A 15614-nucleotide genomic window follows, 5' to 3' on the forward strand; every position below is an offset into this window, starting at 1 on the left:
AATAAAGCAAGTGTCTTTCTTCAAACTATCAGTCGTATGATTATTCATGTGGGAGATATGGAAGAGAAAGACATCCTTAGTCGGCTTCCCTTTTAAATGGGAAGATTCCAGTCTTAGGGCCTCATTTACTAAGCTTTTTTCCCCATAGTACAGAATAGGAAAAAAGCCTTCGTAAATCCAGCCCTTAGTCATTTAAAAATATACATTTTCTAAAGGCTTAAAAAGAAAAGGCAAAACCATTTCAGATTCTATTTTAGTCTTCATGCTTAAAGTATGCTTAAAAAAAAAAACCCCACCTGGCATCAGTATCTTAAATTTGTGATTGTGCTGAGATGAACATTTTAAAAACTTTTTTTTTTGCTTTAGTATTTGTCTCTACCCACTTTAAGTTAAATTTTATTTTCCAGAAGAGGGATGCTTAAAATTTAGTAATTTTATCTTACATATAGCTGAGCTTTTGAAAAGTTGGATGAATTATATTTCATTTTTTTAAACTGGCAGATTCCTTTTTCACATAATCGCACACTCACAGAAGGAAGATCGGCGCCGAGACTTAGGGGGCGCCGCGGCAGGCAAGCAGCCAGCCAGCTCCCGATTTGCCCTGCCTTCCCGCCAGTGCCAGCTTCCCGACACTCCTAGTGGTGCAGAGGAGGTCCCGGGAGCGATCCCGGGGCCTCGGCTGCCACTAAGCAAAATGGCGCCGGTGGCCTTCAGCCCCTACCATGTGACAGGGGCTACCGGTGCCTTTGGTTGACCCCTGTCACATGATAGGGGCTGAAGGTAACAGGCGCCATTTTGCTTAGTAGCAGCCGAGGCCCGGGAGCGGCAGATCGTCCCGGGACCTCCGCTGGGCCACTAGGGGGGTGTCGGGAGGGTGACACTCGGGGGGGAGGCAGGGCGAGTCGGAAGCTGGCTGCCTGCCGTGGCGCCCCCTAAATCTCGACGCTTGGTCTCCACCTAGGCGAGTCGAAGGCTGGCAGAATTTTGAGAAAAAAAAAATCGCAAAAGGCTGCGATAGCGTCATCGGCTCGCGCCTACAGCGAAATGGCCAAGATCACAGCCTACTTCCGCGCGGAGAGATGACGCAAACATTTTTTTTATTTTTTTAAACACCCCCTTCCTTTTTTTTTTTATTTTCTGGCTTTAGCACTGCCTACGGGGGATAAAGACAAGTCTGTGTCTCGGGCCTGCGGTTCTTTATTAACGCTCTGGCGCCACCGATTGGGGAAGCAGGAAAAGAACTGCGAGTTGGCGATTCCTATTTTCAGCTCCTCCTAGGGGCCGTGGCACAAGTTCTCTCTTCCCACCCCTTCCCTGCCGCCACTCCTCCGGCCGGGGCTGTCACTGGTGGAGCCGCGCAAGATGGCAGAGCCGGAGTCGTGCGCTTGCTGAGGTACGGCCCGTGCTGCGGTTCTCACCTGCAGGCAGGGCGCTGGCTGGCTGCTCACCTACCGAGCCCAGGAGCTGCCTGTGGCGCAGATCAACAGCCCTCGGACCAAAGGTTTTCCGGTCGTTGACCTTCTAGTAAGTGCATAACGTTTTTGTTTTGTTTTGTGCCTTGCTGTATCCGTTCTTTCAGTTCTGGACAAATTTATTTGCTAAAGCAGTCCAGTCGGACGCAATCGGGTTGATCGATTCACAACGAAATCCACGCTTTAGGTAATTTGACGTGACAAGGGGTTTCTGCATCGTCCGAACTGCAGTGACCAGAACACGTTTTTGTAGTACAAACCTACTTCCTCATTATTTTCCTTTTAATTTAAATAGCTTTTTGTGTAGTCTTTTGGAGGGCGGAAAAGAGGGTCTGGTAACACTACACGGGCCCCGAGTTTGATGAAAAATGCATTTTGAGGGAAGAACTGCAGACATGGGTATAGCGCCCTAACTGCCATTTTCTTATTATAGGGTTAACTCTTGACAAAGGTATCATGGCTTTCAGCAAAGGATATCGAATATACCACAAACTGGATCCTCCTCCATTCAGCGTAATAGTGGAAGCAAGAAACAAGGAAGAATGTCTGATGTTTGAATCTGGGGCTGTGGCAGTTCTCTGTAAGTCATTGTGTGCTTACATTGTATGGTATCGTTTTCTGCCATAATGATAGAATTATTTTACTGACCTTCTTATATAGCATAATACAGAATACAAACATGCTGTTTTGAAGCTTTTCATAACATTTACTCTGTATGGCAACATAGAATGGAACGGATGAGTGGCTAGAGCAGCAGGCTGATAACAGGGGAAGCCAGGGTTCAAATGCTGGCACTCTTTGTGACCGTCGTTAAGTCACTTCACCCTCTATTGTCACCACGGGTGACCCGGGGGGTGGAAGCTTTCATTACCGTCTGACTGGAGCACTTTGGTTCAAGGCAAAGGTGCTTGCCCACCCTGAAATTCATTGTGGTCCATCTATGTAGCCTGCCGCGCCCCCCCCCCCCCCCCCCCCCCCCCCCCACACACACACTTCTGGATTTTTTGTTGGTTGCCCCAGGTATGAACTTGATAACCAATGTAATAAGCTGGGCTGTGTGCACTGTTTTACCCACACTTTACTCTCAGTGCAGCAGTGAGCTTTGCATGCAAAAATGTATTCACAAACTTGCATTAAAATGAGCATAGAAATTGGTGCAACTCTGTTTAATCCCATGTTAATGAAGACATTTGCTATTACTCCCTAATACAGAGATAGGAGTAGGCTTAATGCATGCTTTCTTAATGCTTGAAATTTAACTCCTGCTAAGAGCTAATGTTAGCCTATGGGACTGAAATAGGAGTTTGTGGTGCTGGGGTCCTCTACTTGGAATTTATGCTCGTAAAATTCATTGTGCACAAATCGAGTTTTCTGCACATTTTCTCTATGCACATGTTTTGTGCATAGAGAAAATGCTTTGTTCAGAAATTTTGTACGTTCCTAAATTGTGTATTATGTGTGCCTTCTGCACGCATTTTCCAGTTGGAATGCTTTTTATAACTCCTGATGCATTAGCTTACTGCTTCAGGAGTTAAATTATTTTTTAGTGCATACTTTAAGAAACTGTGCATAGCTTATTACAGCAGCTTCTTAGATTGTAAACCCTCGGGTGACAGGGACATTTCTGGTGATGTGGCTTTTACACTGCAGTGTATTAAATGCCATTTCATATTTGTGGTAATAGCAAACAAATGTTTCTGGTATAAAAACCTTTGGTAGTGGTTAGGTTCTGCAGAGCTTTCAGGACCAGAGGTCATTTTAATGTGCAGTATGGAGAAATATTTCATTTGGATGTACTGAGTTTTGGGAATATATTTTAGTGTTCTGTGTAGTAAACCAAATTACATCACATTGGCTAGCTGTTTTTGCTTAAGCTTCAGTAAAGTTGCTCATTATAGATGCAGTAATAGATTTCCAAGTCTTTACAAATATGTATGTGTGTGTATTTATATTTAAATTTTGCTTTTTAGCCCACTAGATCACAGTATACTCTCGCATAACAACAATCAAATGGATGCCACAAAAAGCATATAGTGATGTTAACAGTACATGATAAAACCGTGGTTTAAAAAATATGAAAAGCATTTGGCACCTGGGAGAATTCAGGGATTGAGCTCTTTATCTGTTAAATACTGGTAGAAATGCAAGAGTTGTGTAATGTTTTAAAATTGAGGTATTTCATGTATTATTAAAATGAGTCCTTTAACTGCTTAAAGGATTGTACAAGTATGTGTGAACATTTTAAAGTATGTTTTAAGCTTACCTAATGTAATTTTATGTGATTTAAACAAGAGGATGTTTTAAATGAAGGGCAATCTTGAGACATGCATGAATGACCTCAGATTCATGGGATATTTTGTCTAACTTATCCCAAGGCCAAACAGAATAAATATCGTATCCTCCACACTACAGGACCCATCTGGCAGAGTAAATGAGCCTTGTACACACCAGATTTTTCAAAAACTAGAAAATCCTTAGATCTCCATTGAATGTTTCTTTATGCCTAAAATTTGAGGCATCCTAAGTTAAGTCTTTGTGATACTATTGTATATGTTTGTGTACATTATTAAGAGTCTTGGTAAGGTTAATATGCTTTGTATACCATACCTTTTTTTTTTTACAAAATTGGGTAGTCGTATTTATTTATTTATTTATTTATTTATTTAACATGTTTCTATACCGAACTTCATGACAAGCTTCATATCAGGCCCGGTTTACATCAAACTTAGGGGTTAACTTAACAAAACCATATAACATGAAGGCCGAGGCGCAGTTACAAAAAACAGGGAGAATGAACTTGGGGGCTAGGGTAGCCAGGAAGTAAAGGACATGCATTACATGTGTCAGTCCCTACACCGGGATAGAAATCTTTATTTATAGCTTCTCAGAATAAAATGCTTCAGGTATTCTGAAAAAGCCTGCAGACTATTTATATGTTTGAACTGTAGGGTGATGTACATTGTCATACAATAGGTATATTACAAATTAAATGTTGGCTTGAACTTGATATTTTGAAACTAAACTATTATTTTTGCAAACCACATAAAGAATACAAATTGGGATTCCAGACAAGGTTTCATATTTCATAACAGAAAGTTACCCCAGTTTTATGACACTAAGGTTAATGAATATATTGGAACTAACAATACAAGCAAAAGCAAATCTTTTTCTTGTGTGTGCGTATTTGGGATTCTTCCAACTGAGCACCAAACTCGCAGAAGCCTGACGCTGTGAGCTCGAAGGGATCCTTTTGGGCTTCCCGTATCACCCCACTCGTGCGCCACATCTGTGTAACACCAATATATACATGTGACAGGAGACCTGCACTCATTTCTGTTCTGCTGCAGTAATGTCACTAAGCCATCACAGCTTCCTTCTGGAAAGCATTGCTTACTGTGTGCATTGAAGTAGAACGGTTAAGTGGTTTGTTTATTAGTGCTGCCCACTTTTTTTCTTTCACATGGGATGCATACATTTTTATTATTTTAGGCATTTATTTAAAACATTTCTAAGCTGCTGTATTCGAGGATCTAAGTGGAGTAGTTCATTTGGCACTGTATAATAAATTACATACAGGGACTGAAGAACTTGCTATCTAAGTAGGTATCTGAAGCAGTGGGTGACTTGGCCATGGTAATTGTAAATGTCAATTAAAGCAGGACTTGAACTCTGATTTCCTGGTTCCTAGTCCGTTATTCTGACTATTAGGCCAGGGCTTCCCAAACTCTAGGCTGGGACCATAAAGGTATCGCAAAACCTTCAGCTGGGGTCACAAGTGCCTCAAATGGCAGCACTCTTCGGGCACTGGCAGCAGCATTAGGAGTGGAAGTCAATGTGGGGCCTGTGAGCGAGCATTCACGCACAGGCCCTGCAGTGTTGCTACCCTTGCATACGTTTCTGGGATAACGGGAAGCTCTGCACAAGAAGGGATCAAGGTCGCCTTAGGCCCTGTGAGTGGCACTGTCCCACAAGGCCCCATGTTGACTTTTCACTAGTAATGCTGCAAATCATCTTCAGGCTTGGGGCCAGCTATGAGGGAAGGGCTGAAGGTGCGCAGGCCATGGGAGATTGCCTCTGCTCCTCTTTCCTCACTCACCGTTGAAGCTACGCAAGAGAAAGATGTTGCCCCCTGTCATCAGCCTGCCCTATCTTCCCACCAATTGTCAGCCACCTTTGGCCCATGACCCAAAAGAAAATGTCACGGACTCTGGCCGGGAGGGTGTATTTGAAGGGAGGAATAAGAGGTAGGAGGGGTTTGAAGGTTGGATAAGGTAGAGAGGAATTTGGTTGAGAGGGGGAATGAAAAAGATCACTTGGGGGGGGGGGGTTTAAGAGTTGCGTGGTAGGAGGGGATCAGCTGGGGAGAGAATAGGGAGGAGAGGGAGGAGATAACAGCAGATGAGGGTTACAAGAAGGGTTTGGGGTGAGAGATGGTGAGAGAGGTGATGGGCTGAGGAGAGGGAGTTTACTGAAGAGGAAGTTAAGAGCGGTTTCCTCTGGAGGAAGTGGAGGTTGAGAGAGGGGATCAGCTTGAGCGCAGGGAAGGTGAGGAGGAGAGGGACTGCACTCTTCCTAAATTGTTTTGGTTGCCTTCTAGGATCATGTGACTACTAAGTGCTCAAATGAGGTCACATTGGCCAGAAGTTTGGAAGCCCTGCATTAGGCCATTCCTCCTCCTCCTCCCCTTATTTATTAGCCGGAGCAGTTTGTTTAATGTATATTTGTAAACCTAATATTTATCTTTGAGTAACAATTTCAAGCAAACCATACAATATTGCTTGTAAGCAGCTGAATACAGCAAGTGTGAATTAAAGGGGAGCAAAGTTTTAGATGCAAGCAGCTTGTGAACTGTTTTTGTTGCCAGGAGTACCAGTTTGTGATAGCACAGCTGAGCAGCGCTGTCGGAAAGCTCTTTTTCGGCCTTATCGTTGGGAGCAGTGTGCTTTGTGGCATCACTGTCTGCTCCGCAGCTGCTGACTCAAAGCGCATGCTCCCAATGACAGCAGAGAGCTCTCTTCAGCCCAGGTTAGCGTGGGTCTAAATATTATTCAACTAGAGGGGCTACTTTGAGCTGGCTGAACAATGTCAGATGTTTAAATCTGAGCCTGTCTGTGCCTCTGGAAAGTCTTTATTGAATAAGGCTCTCAGCTTGTTAACTGTTGAGTGAATATTACGATTATGCTCGGCCAGCTGTCTAGTCCCAGACCACATCAGCCAACATTGTATGATGTACCCCCTCACTTAATCCCAACTCAATCATCCTTATTTTCTTATTTCCTTCCTGTAAATCCCAGACTCTGTGGCTCTGTCTGTGAGGCCACCATCCTGAGAGATCACAGGAGACAGCCATCTTGAATAATTTAGTTTTTCTTTGTTATTAGGGACTTGTCAAGTTATGGCAAAAGGCAATATAGCAAAGGAGGGAGTTCTGAGCTTTTCTCTTTGTATTCTACATACAATCACAAATTTTATATATCATCTAAAAAATTCCATATATATTGTAACCAGCAGATTAGCTGCTCTTGTATCCTGTGACATCACTGCATGGTTCGGATAATGATTGGCAATTGTCATAATCATCTCATAGTTAGCATATGATGCCATTTAATGGATGTGAACTTGTATAACAAATACAGTTAAATAAACTCTTAGTTTACATGCTGAAAGTTATGGGCCTTGAAGCAGTAAATCACTTTCATGAGCATGACCCTCATTCTTCTTTCATTTCTATAGAAAAGAGTCTTTGTTCCTGCAAGTCAGTCTCTTATGTGATCTCAGCAAGCTTGAGTGAGCTGCTGAGGTTGGGATTCTGTGAGAATTGAGCTACAGGGAGAGGAGGCTTAGGGGTCAAGGCAGAGGACTACTCCTTGAGAGGCTAGTTATGTTAAATCCGTATTAATAAATCCCTAAACTCTCTAAGGCTGCACACTTTTAACCATTTCCTGTAAATAATTTTAAAATAAAGAAAAGATTGCAGACAGCAGTCAAATTGTGGCTGCTTTGTCTTTTGCATTGAGTGCCATATGTAAAGGGAGCAGTCCCGTGTGTACCTGGTGCAAAGTGCTCCAAGCTGTCGACGAACTAGGATGGTCACTGGAAGCTAGAGTGGCAAAGAGAGATCGAGACCTTCAGGGACATAGTAAAGCCATCTTGCCTCCACTCTGGTGGCCCTTGTGTTGCCAGCTGGCTCCAGATGTTCAAGTTAGGCTCATCCAGACTTTGTTTTGCCCATGACTGCTCTTAAGGGGGGGGGGGGGGGGGAGATGAACAGGGCCAGCAACCCTGGATTCCTGCACTTTGGGGGAGGGGGCCTCACTCCACCATGGTACCCCCATCAATATAATTTCAGTGTTCCAGGGCCCTGCTGCTGTTGCTTCTCTCTGGGACTCGCACCTCCTAAGGTCAGCCCTGGTTTTACCCCATTGCATGCGGGGACATGCAGTTCTGATTTCTCTGTTGCATTCCCTAAGAGTTGACTGATGTGATTTTGCCCACCTTGAGAGAGCATTGTAGTGAAACAGCTCATGTCAGGTTGGTACCTTGCCCCTTTCTACATTATTGGCAACTGCCCTCCATCAGCTGTCCCTCATTTTGAAGTTTTATATAATTCAAACAAAGTTATGCTTTCGCTTTGATTGTTGGACAGCCTAGTGTATTCGCCGCACCCTCTTTGACCTTTTACTTGCTTATGCTTGGGTGCACTACTTGCTCCTGTTTTTTGCTATTTGATTTCCTAAGACAAGCAAAATTTTGAAAGTTCATGCGCAGGGTAAAACAAGGACCAGATCAACCTGTCCTGAATATCAGGAGCCAATTGGCAACCCTACCTGTGCTGCTTTTGGAGGAGCAAGGTCATCTGAAAGGAAAGTATTAGCTTGGACTGGCGGGAAGTGATCCTGTAGCTGGGATCATCATTCCAGGTGATGCATCATCCTCTTGTACTGAGGATGCGTGCCCGGGAGGGTAGGGTAGGACCTGCTGTTGATGAGATTTGATCATTAGGAATGTGGATAGCTTGATGTCTGGTGACCATGAGGATCTCTTGATAATTTGTTCGCTTGCTGCACATCACCTAGGTAGGATTTTAGAGAATGCTGGGGAAGAGCCATCTGAGTTGAGTGAGTACCAATGATATAGGCAGGTTCTAGAAGCAAAATTTAATCTTCTACGTGGGAGATTGAAATCCAGAACTACCAGGGTGGGTACTCAGAAATGTTCCTGATTCCACACATAGGACCCCAGCAAGCTAAGCTTTGGAGTCTGAGTGCAAGAATGAGATAATGGTGCAGGGAAGATGGCCTTAGGGTTTTTTGGTTGTTTTTTGTTTTTTTTAAAGAAATGAGGGAACATTTTGGGGAAGAAACAATATAACAATAGGCTGTATGCTGCCTTAAGCGTATTCCAACCCAAACTGGTTCACAAAACATGAGACTAATATAATAAATAGCAATATTCTAATGAAATGGGCTCCACCTTAACCAGAATGGAACACAGCTGCTGACACTAACAATAAAAAGATGCTCTCTCCTTTTCAAAACTATATTTTTGGGAAAAGCTGACAGTTGTATCATTCTGAACCATGCACTCCTGAGCATCTTCAAAGGATGCTTTTAATCAGGGACATTAGAGTACACTGGAGAGAGGATGTGGAAAAAGCCAAGGAAGATTTAATGAAAAGCAGATAAATATAAATGATTTCAAATTATCTGAATCAACTGATAAGCAGTCTCTGAATAGGAATCAAAGTCTAAAAAATAAGATTGGAGAGTTAGAATAGGTGACACTAAATGAAGGTACAGATCAGGGGTAGGCAACTCCTGGTTCTCGAGTGCCATAAGCCAATTGGGGTTTTCAAGATGTGCACCGCCTCCATTTCATGCAAATGCATCTCATGAATATTCAGTGAGTATCTTGAAAACTTGACTGGCTCATGCCACTCGAGGACCAAGTTGCCTGCCCCTGGTATAGATATAATAGGCATCTCAGAGACCTGATGAAAAGGGGATAACCAATGGGACATTCTGATACTAGGATACAAAATTGTATCAAAATGACAGAGTAGATCAAAGTGGTAGTGGGTGGTACTATATGTTAAAGATGGCTTAGATGAGAGAAAAATGTTTGAAGACGTGAAGCAGCCAGTTGAAACTGCAATATGTGTGCACTTGTAGCTCTGGTTCAGTTTTGAATTATTGGATGGGTTATGAAAAATGTACAGTTACCCTAATGAAGCTGGTCAATTAAACTTTTTCACTCAACGCACAATTAAACTGGAATTTTGTTGCCAGGGGATGTGGTTAGTGCAGTTAGGATAACTGGGTTTAAAAAAGGATTGGATGAGCCAGAGAGGCAATCAAGATGGCGGCATAGCAGGTCAGAGAAACGCCAGCTACCTCTAGTTTTCTTCTATACTTCATCCTAAATTGAAAATGCCTTCAACGAGGAAGGGAAAGGTGAGGGTTTTCCCCTCAGAACCCTTACCAGGTCCCAGCCAGCTGGATATTGTACGTTTCCTGTCCCAGGCAGTGAGTTTGGAGGGAGCCGGGGAACCCGCTGCAAGCGTTGCGGCAGGAGAGCAAGTTGCGTCGCCGGAGGAGGCATCCCTCAGCCTCGACCTTCATGCGCCACCAGCGCAACGCGACCAATTCAGAGAGCCCGCTCAGGCACAACTGGATGATGCGTCCGGAGCGCCGAAGCTGGGCGGGGGGGGAGACCCTGGAACGAGGAAGCGGAGAGGTGTTGGCCCAATTGCGAGCAGACCAAGAAGTTGGTGCAGAGAGGCTTGATCCTTTGATAGACCCTGCGTTAGCGGGAGAAGTCCAGGATTTGGAGGTCGGAGAGAACATTGTGGGCTTGGAAGCTCTGGGTGAGTAGACACCGGGGATATCAAGGTCGGAGGTGGTAACCCTCAAAGCTATTTGGGACCTTATTGCAGGCCAGAGGTCTTCCTTAAACCGGCTGGAAAAAAAGGTGGTCTCCCTTAATTATAATTTACAAGGGAAGATTTTGGGACTCCAAGAGCAGGAAGCGTCTCTGACAAATAAGCTATCAGAAATTGAGAAGAGTACAAACAAATACAACTGTAAATTCTGTAATAATTAAAGAGCAACTTTCAACCTCTAAATGCTTAGAAATATTAGAAAATGACTGAGACAATTAAATGTAAGGATACTAAATTTTCCCAAAATTATGGGGGAAACCCCATATACAACGTTAAAAAGATTTCTGGTTGCCTGGGTTTTAATGATCAAAATATTCCTTCAATTAATTCATGTAGATTTCTACCGAATAGGGCAACCCTTAGAAATGAAAATGCAAATATTGAAATTCCATCTAATCTAACGAGTTTTCTTGAGGCGTCAAACTTTGAGATTTATAGAGCAGAAAGTTCTCTTAGTCTCTTATCTCTACTCAGGATGTTACAATTGTAATGCGAAATTATTTCAGGAAGTTTCCTGTTAATTTTTGTGATCAAGAGATAAAAATGTACCCCGATATGGCACCAATTAAACAATACCGTAGAAAAGAATTCTTATCACTAAGGCAAAATGTAACCTCCCTAGGGTTTTCTTTTTCGTTAAGATATCCCTGTCTTTGTATTTTAAAGAAAGGGGAGAAATATTTGTATTTTTTCAAATTGACCAGCTGCAACAGTTTATTGAAGCCCATAGACCTGCAACATCATCTCCCAATGTCTAAAAGGAAAAATGTCTATTAGAAATGTATCATTGTAATCTATGTAAAGCCCATCCTAAATGGGTTTTCTGATATTACTCCTGATAAATGTTTGATTGCCTTTTCTTAGGTTATTCTGTATATATGATAAAGTTTAAATATCCTTGCCATATTGTATGATTTAATTGGAAGTTTATTCTTTTTTCTTCTGAAAATATTTTTGAGAATATTAAATGATTTAATTATTGAACATGTGGTTATATCTCATTTATGGAAGGATAATCTAATGTAAAACTGTAAAATGATTGATTGATTAAAAAAAAAAAAAAGGATTGGATAAGTTCTTGGAGGAGAAGTCCATTACCTGCTATTAATTAAATTGACTTAGAAAATAGCCACTACTATTACTAGCAACAGTAACATGGAATAGACTTAGTTTTTGGGAACTTGCCAGGTTCTTATGGCCTGGATTGGCCACAGTTGGAAACAGGATGCTGGGCTTGATGGACCCTTGCTCTGCCCCAGTATGACAAGCCTTATGTTCTTACGGATTCCTTGTAGGGATTCAGATGTGTATTTTTTATATATAAATAGTCATAGATCATTTGTTCTACTATTAAACACTCTTCATCTCTTTTTCTGTGAACTTCAGAAGTGTATTTCTGATATATAAATGAAACAAACATGACGGCAGAAAAAGACCGTATGGCCCATCCAGTCTGCCCATCCATTCAATTAATTTAACTTTATAATGCTCATCACTTCCTTAGAGATCCCCTGTAATTATTCCATGCTTTCTTGAATTCAGATCCTGTTGTTATCTCTGCCACTTCCACCTAGAGGCTGTTCCACACATCCACCACTCTCTATGTAATGAAATATTTCCTACAATTACTCCTGAGTCTACCCCCTTTCAACCTCCTCTCATTCCCTTCATTCTAGAGTCTCCTTTCCATTGAAAAAGGCTCATTTCTGTGCATGGAAACCTTTGAGACATTTGAATGTGTCTATATATCTCCCCTATCTTGCCTTTTTCTCGAGGGTATACATGTGTAGATCTTTGTCTGTCCCCATGTGCTTTAGAAAGAGGACCACTGACCATTTTAGAAGCCACTCTCAGGACGGACTCCATCCTGTTTATGTCCTTTTGAAGGATAATTGTACACAGTATTCCGAGTGAGGTCTCACCAGGGACCTATAGAGGGGCAATATCACCTCCTTTTTTTCTGCTGACCATTCCTCTCCCTATGCAGCCAAGCATCTTTCTGGCTTTTACCGTCACGTTATCCACCTGTTTGGCCACCTTATGATCATTAGATACAGTTACTCCCAGATCCCACGCTTCTTTTGTATTTAGAAGAATTTCACCTTCAATACTGTTCCTTTCCTTTCCCTTGGGTTTTTCATCCTAAATGCATTGCTCTGTATTTTTTAGCATTAAATCTTACTTGTGGATCTTAGACTATTCCTCAAGCTTCGCTAGATCCCTCCTCATGTTTTCCACTCCTTTCTGGCTGTGTTACAAATTTTAGTATCATCGGCAAAAAGATAAACCTTTCTCGACAACAGCTCAAACAAATGCTGAAAAGAACCGGTTCAAGGACCAATCCCTGAGGCACACCCCCTCCTCAGAGAAAACTCCATTTACCACTACTCTTTGTCACCTCCCACTTAGCCAGTTTCTAACCCAGTCAATCACTCTAGGATCCATACCAAAGGTGCACGATTTATTTATAAGTCTTCCGTGCGGAACCTAGTCAAAGGTCTTGCTGAAATCCAAATACACTACATTTAGCGCTCTTCCTTGATCTAAATCTCTGGTTAGCCAGTCAAAGAAATTGATCAAATTTGTTTGACAAGATTTACCTCTGGTAAAACCATGCTGCCTTCGGATCTTGCAATCTGTTGGATTACAAAATTTCCATTATCCTCTGTTTGTTTTTAGCAGTGATTCCATTAGTTTGCTCACCACAGAGGTCAGACTAACTGGCCTGTAGTTCCCAGCCTCCTCCTTACTTCCACTTTTATGAATAGGAACCACATCCGCCCTTTTCCAGTCCTCCAGAACTTCTCCAGACTCTTAAAAAAAAAAGCATTGAAACAGTCAGCCAACAGAGCTGCCAGGTCATCTCCAAGTTCCCTTAGTACACTCTGATGTATTCCATTCGGGCCCCGTCGCCTTACCTACTTTAAGTTTAATTAGCTCCTTACAAGCACACTGTTCTGAAAATCGTTTGAGGTTTACCTCACTTTTACAGTCTAATTTTTGTTTGTTTTTATGTGGTGGTGGTGGTAACTGAAAAATATAAATTTAAAATTGCCATTTAGAGCAGTAGTTCTCAACAGGTGTGTCGGGACACCCTAGTACAGTGATGGCTAACCTATGACACGCGTGTCAGAGGTGACACGCCGAGACGTTTTTGCTGACACGCGCAGCGTTTCATGGACTATCGGGAATTTCTTTTCTTTTATCGGCTGCGCCGACCCTTTAAAATTTGTTTTTTAGTATCCCCCCCCTATGCCCCCAGGCGCAGGGAGGCTCATGCGGCGCAGCAATAGCAGAAGACAAAGATCGCATTTAAATGCGCTGATGCTCCTCCTCCTTCCTGCCTGTGCGGCCCCAGAAGTAAACATTGCCGGAGGAGGAGAAGCATCAGCGCGTGCAGAAGAGGAGCAACACTTACGTTTACGGGCCGCCGCGAATTCCAAGTCGCAGCGGTCCGAGAAGAGGAAGAGGCCCGGTAGCAGGGCCGCCGCGGCCTGAGAAGATCAGGGCCGCTGCAGAGCCCAACCTGCGGCGACCCGCGAAGAGGAGGCCCAGAGGTGAGAGAGAGGCTGAGGGTCTGTAGAGTGTGCATGTGTGCGTGCATGAGATGAGTTGAGAGACTGTTTGTGGGAGTGAGGACCTGAAGTGTGTGGGAGTGAGACAGCATGTGAGAGCCTCTGTGTGTGAGAGAGAGAGAGCATGTGCCAGTGAAAGCCTGTGTGTATGAATGATTGTATGAGAGAGAGCATGTTCCAGTGAGAGCCTGTGCTTGAGCAAGACAGCATGTGGGAGTGAGGAAGAGCCTGTGTGTGTGAGAGTCAGACAGCATGTGCCAGTGAGAGACTGTGTGTATGAATGATTATATGAGAGAAGGCATGTGACAGTGAGAGCCTGTGTGTGTGTGAGAGAGAGAAATGCATGTGAGAATGAGAACCTGACTGTGTGTTTGAGGGAAGAAGATGGAGAGAAAAGAAACAGAAAAAAAGACAATATAAAAGGAATTGGCAAAATAAAATAAGAAAGGGAAGGTGGGGAAAAAAAGCCTGTGACCAACCAATTAGAAAACTAAGATCAGACAGCAAAGGCAAAAAAAAATAAAAATTACTTTTTAGTGATTGGCACATGTAATCTTTGGGAATGTGCAAGAATAGCACTTTCTCTATGCGGATCTCACAATGTACGAGATCAGCATGGAGAAAGTGGAAGCTCACGGGGCCTGCACAGAGGAGGCAGCAGAATGGCTTCAGTGTCAGTAGCAGCAATCGGCACCTCCCCAATAGCCTGTGGCAGCAGTGACAGTGGCAGCAGAGGAATGAGAGAGGTTCCGAGGTTGCTGGCAAAAGAGAGGGGAGTCTGCCTTTGGTGTGTGCATGTGTATGAATGGGACTCTGCATGGGGGTGTATGTATGTGAATGCATGGGTGCCTGCCTGGGGGTCTGTGTGTGTGAGAATGACTGACTGGGAGCTTGCCTGGAGAATGGGGAGGGAGTGGTGTGAAAATGAATGGGAGCCAATAAAAGAAACTGACTGACAGATGAAGTTTGTAACACTTGCTTGGGCTTGAAGTTTACAAAATACCAACCTTCAATTGAAGATTTAGCCAATGAAATTCAGCAACAAAAAAGTCACTAAGCAGGAAAGGTAAAGAATTATTTGTTTTTGCTTTATTAATAAATACAGCTGAAATTCAATGCCAAGAAGTGCAAAGTCATGCATTTGGGGAGTGGAAATCCGAATGAACTGTATTCGATGGGGGGGGAAAGGCTGATGTGCACGGAGCAGGAGAGAGACCTTGGGGTGATAGTGTCTAATGATATGAAGTCGGCGAAACAATGCGACAAGGCGATTGCAAAAGCCAGAAGAATGCTGGGATGCATAGAGAGAGGAATATCGAGTAAGAAAAGGGAAGTGATAATCCCCTTGTACAGGTCCTTGGTGAGGCCTCACCTGGAGTACTGTGTTCAGTTCTGGAGACCGTATCTACAAAGAGACAAGGACAAGTTGGAGGCGGTACAGAGAAGGGCGACCAGGAAGGTGGAGGGTCTTCATCGGTTGACATACGAGGAGAGATTGAAGAATCTAAATATGTACACCCTGGAGGAAAGGAGGAGCAGGGGTGATATGATTCAAACTTTCAGATACTTGAAAAACTTTAACGATCCAAAGACAATGACAAACCTTTTCCAACAGAAAAAAATCAG

At 43.2% G+C, this 15614-nt stretch overlaps 1 protein-coding gene across 9 annotated transcripts in view; it reads left to right on the forward strand.

Moving 5' to 3' along the window:
• Nucleotides 1-892: 892 nt before the first annotated feature.
• SYNJ1 (synaptojanin 1) overlaps nt 893-15614 on the forward strand; it is a 222428-nt gene continuing 207706 nt past the window's right edge. For 6 of the 9 annotated variants that reach the window (XR_003857030.1, XM_029603578.1, XM_029603579.1 and 3 more), the window contains exons 1-2: nt 893-1524; nt 1906-2052. Coding sequence is in view for 8 of the 9 variants with exons in the window: in XM_029603578.1 (XP_029459438.1) it covers nt 1929-2052 (124 nt within the window). In the remaining variant the exon portion in view is untranslated. The remainder of the gene's footprint in view (nt 1525-1905; nt 2053-15614) is intronic. The other 3 variants (XM_029603581.1, XM_029603582.1, XM_029603580.1) reach the window with 1 other exon arrangement.

This window comes from Rhinatrema bivittatum, chromosome 5, assembly GCF_901001135.1.
Source record: "Rhinatrema bivittatum chromosome 5, aRhiBiv1.1, whole genome shotgun sequence".
NCBI lineage: Eukaryota > Metazoa > Chordata > Amphibia > Gymnophiona > Rhinatrematidae > Rhinatrema > Rhinatrema bivittatum.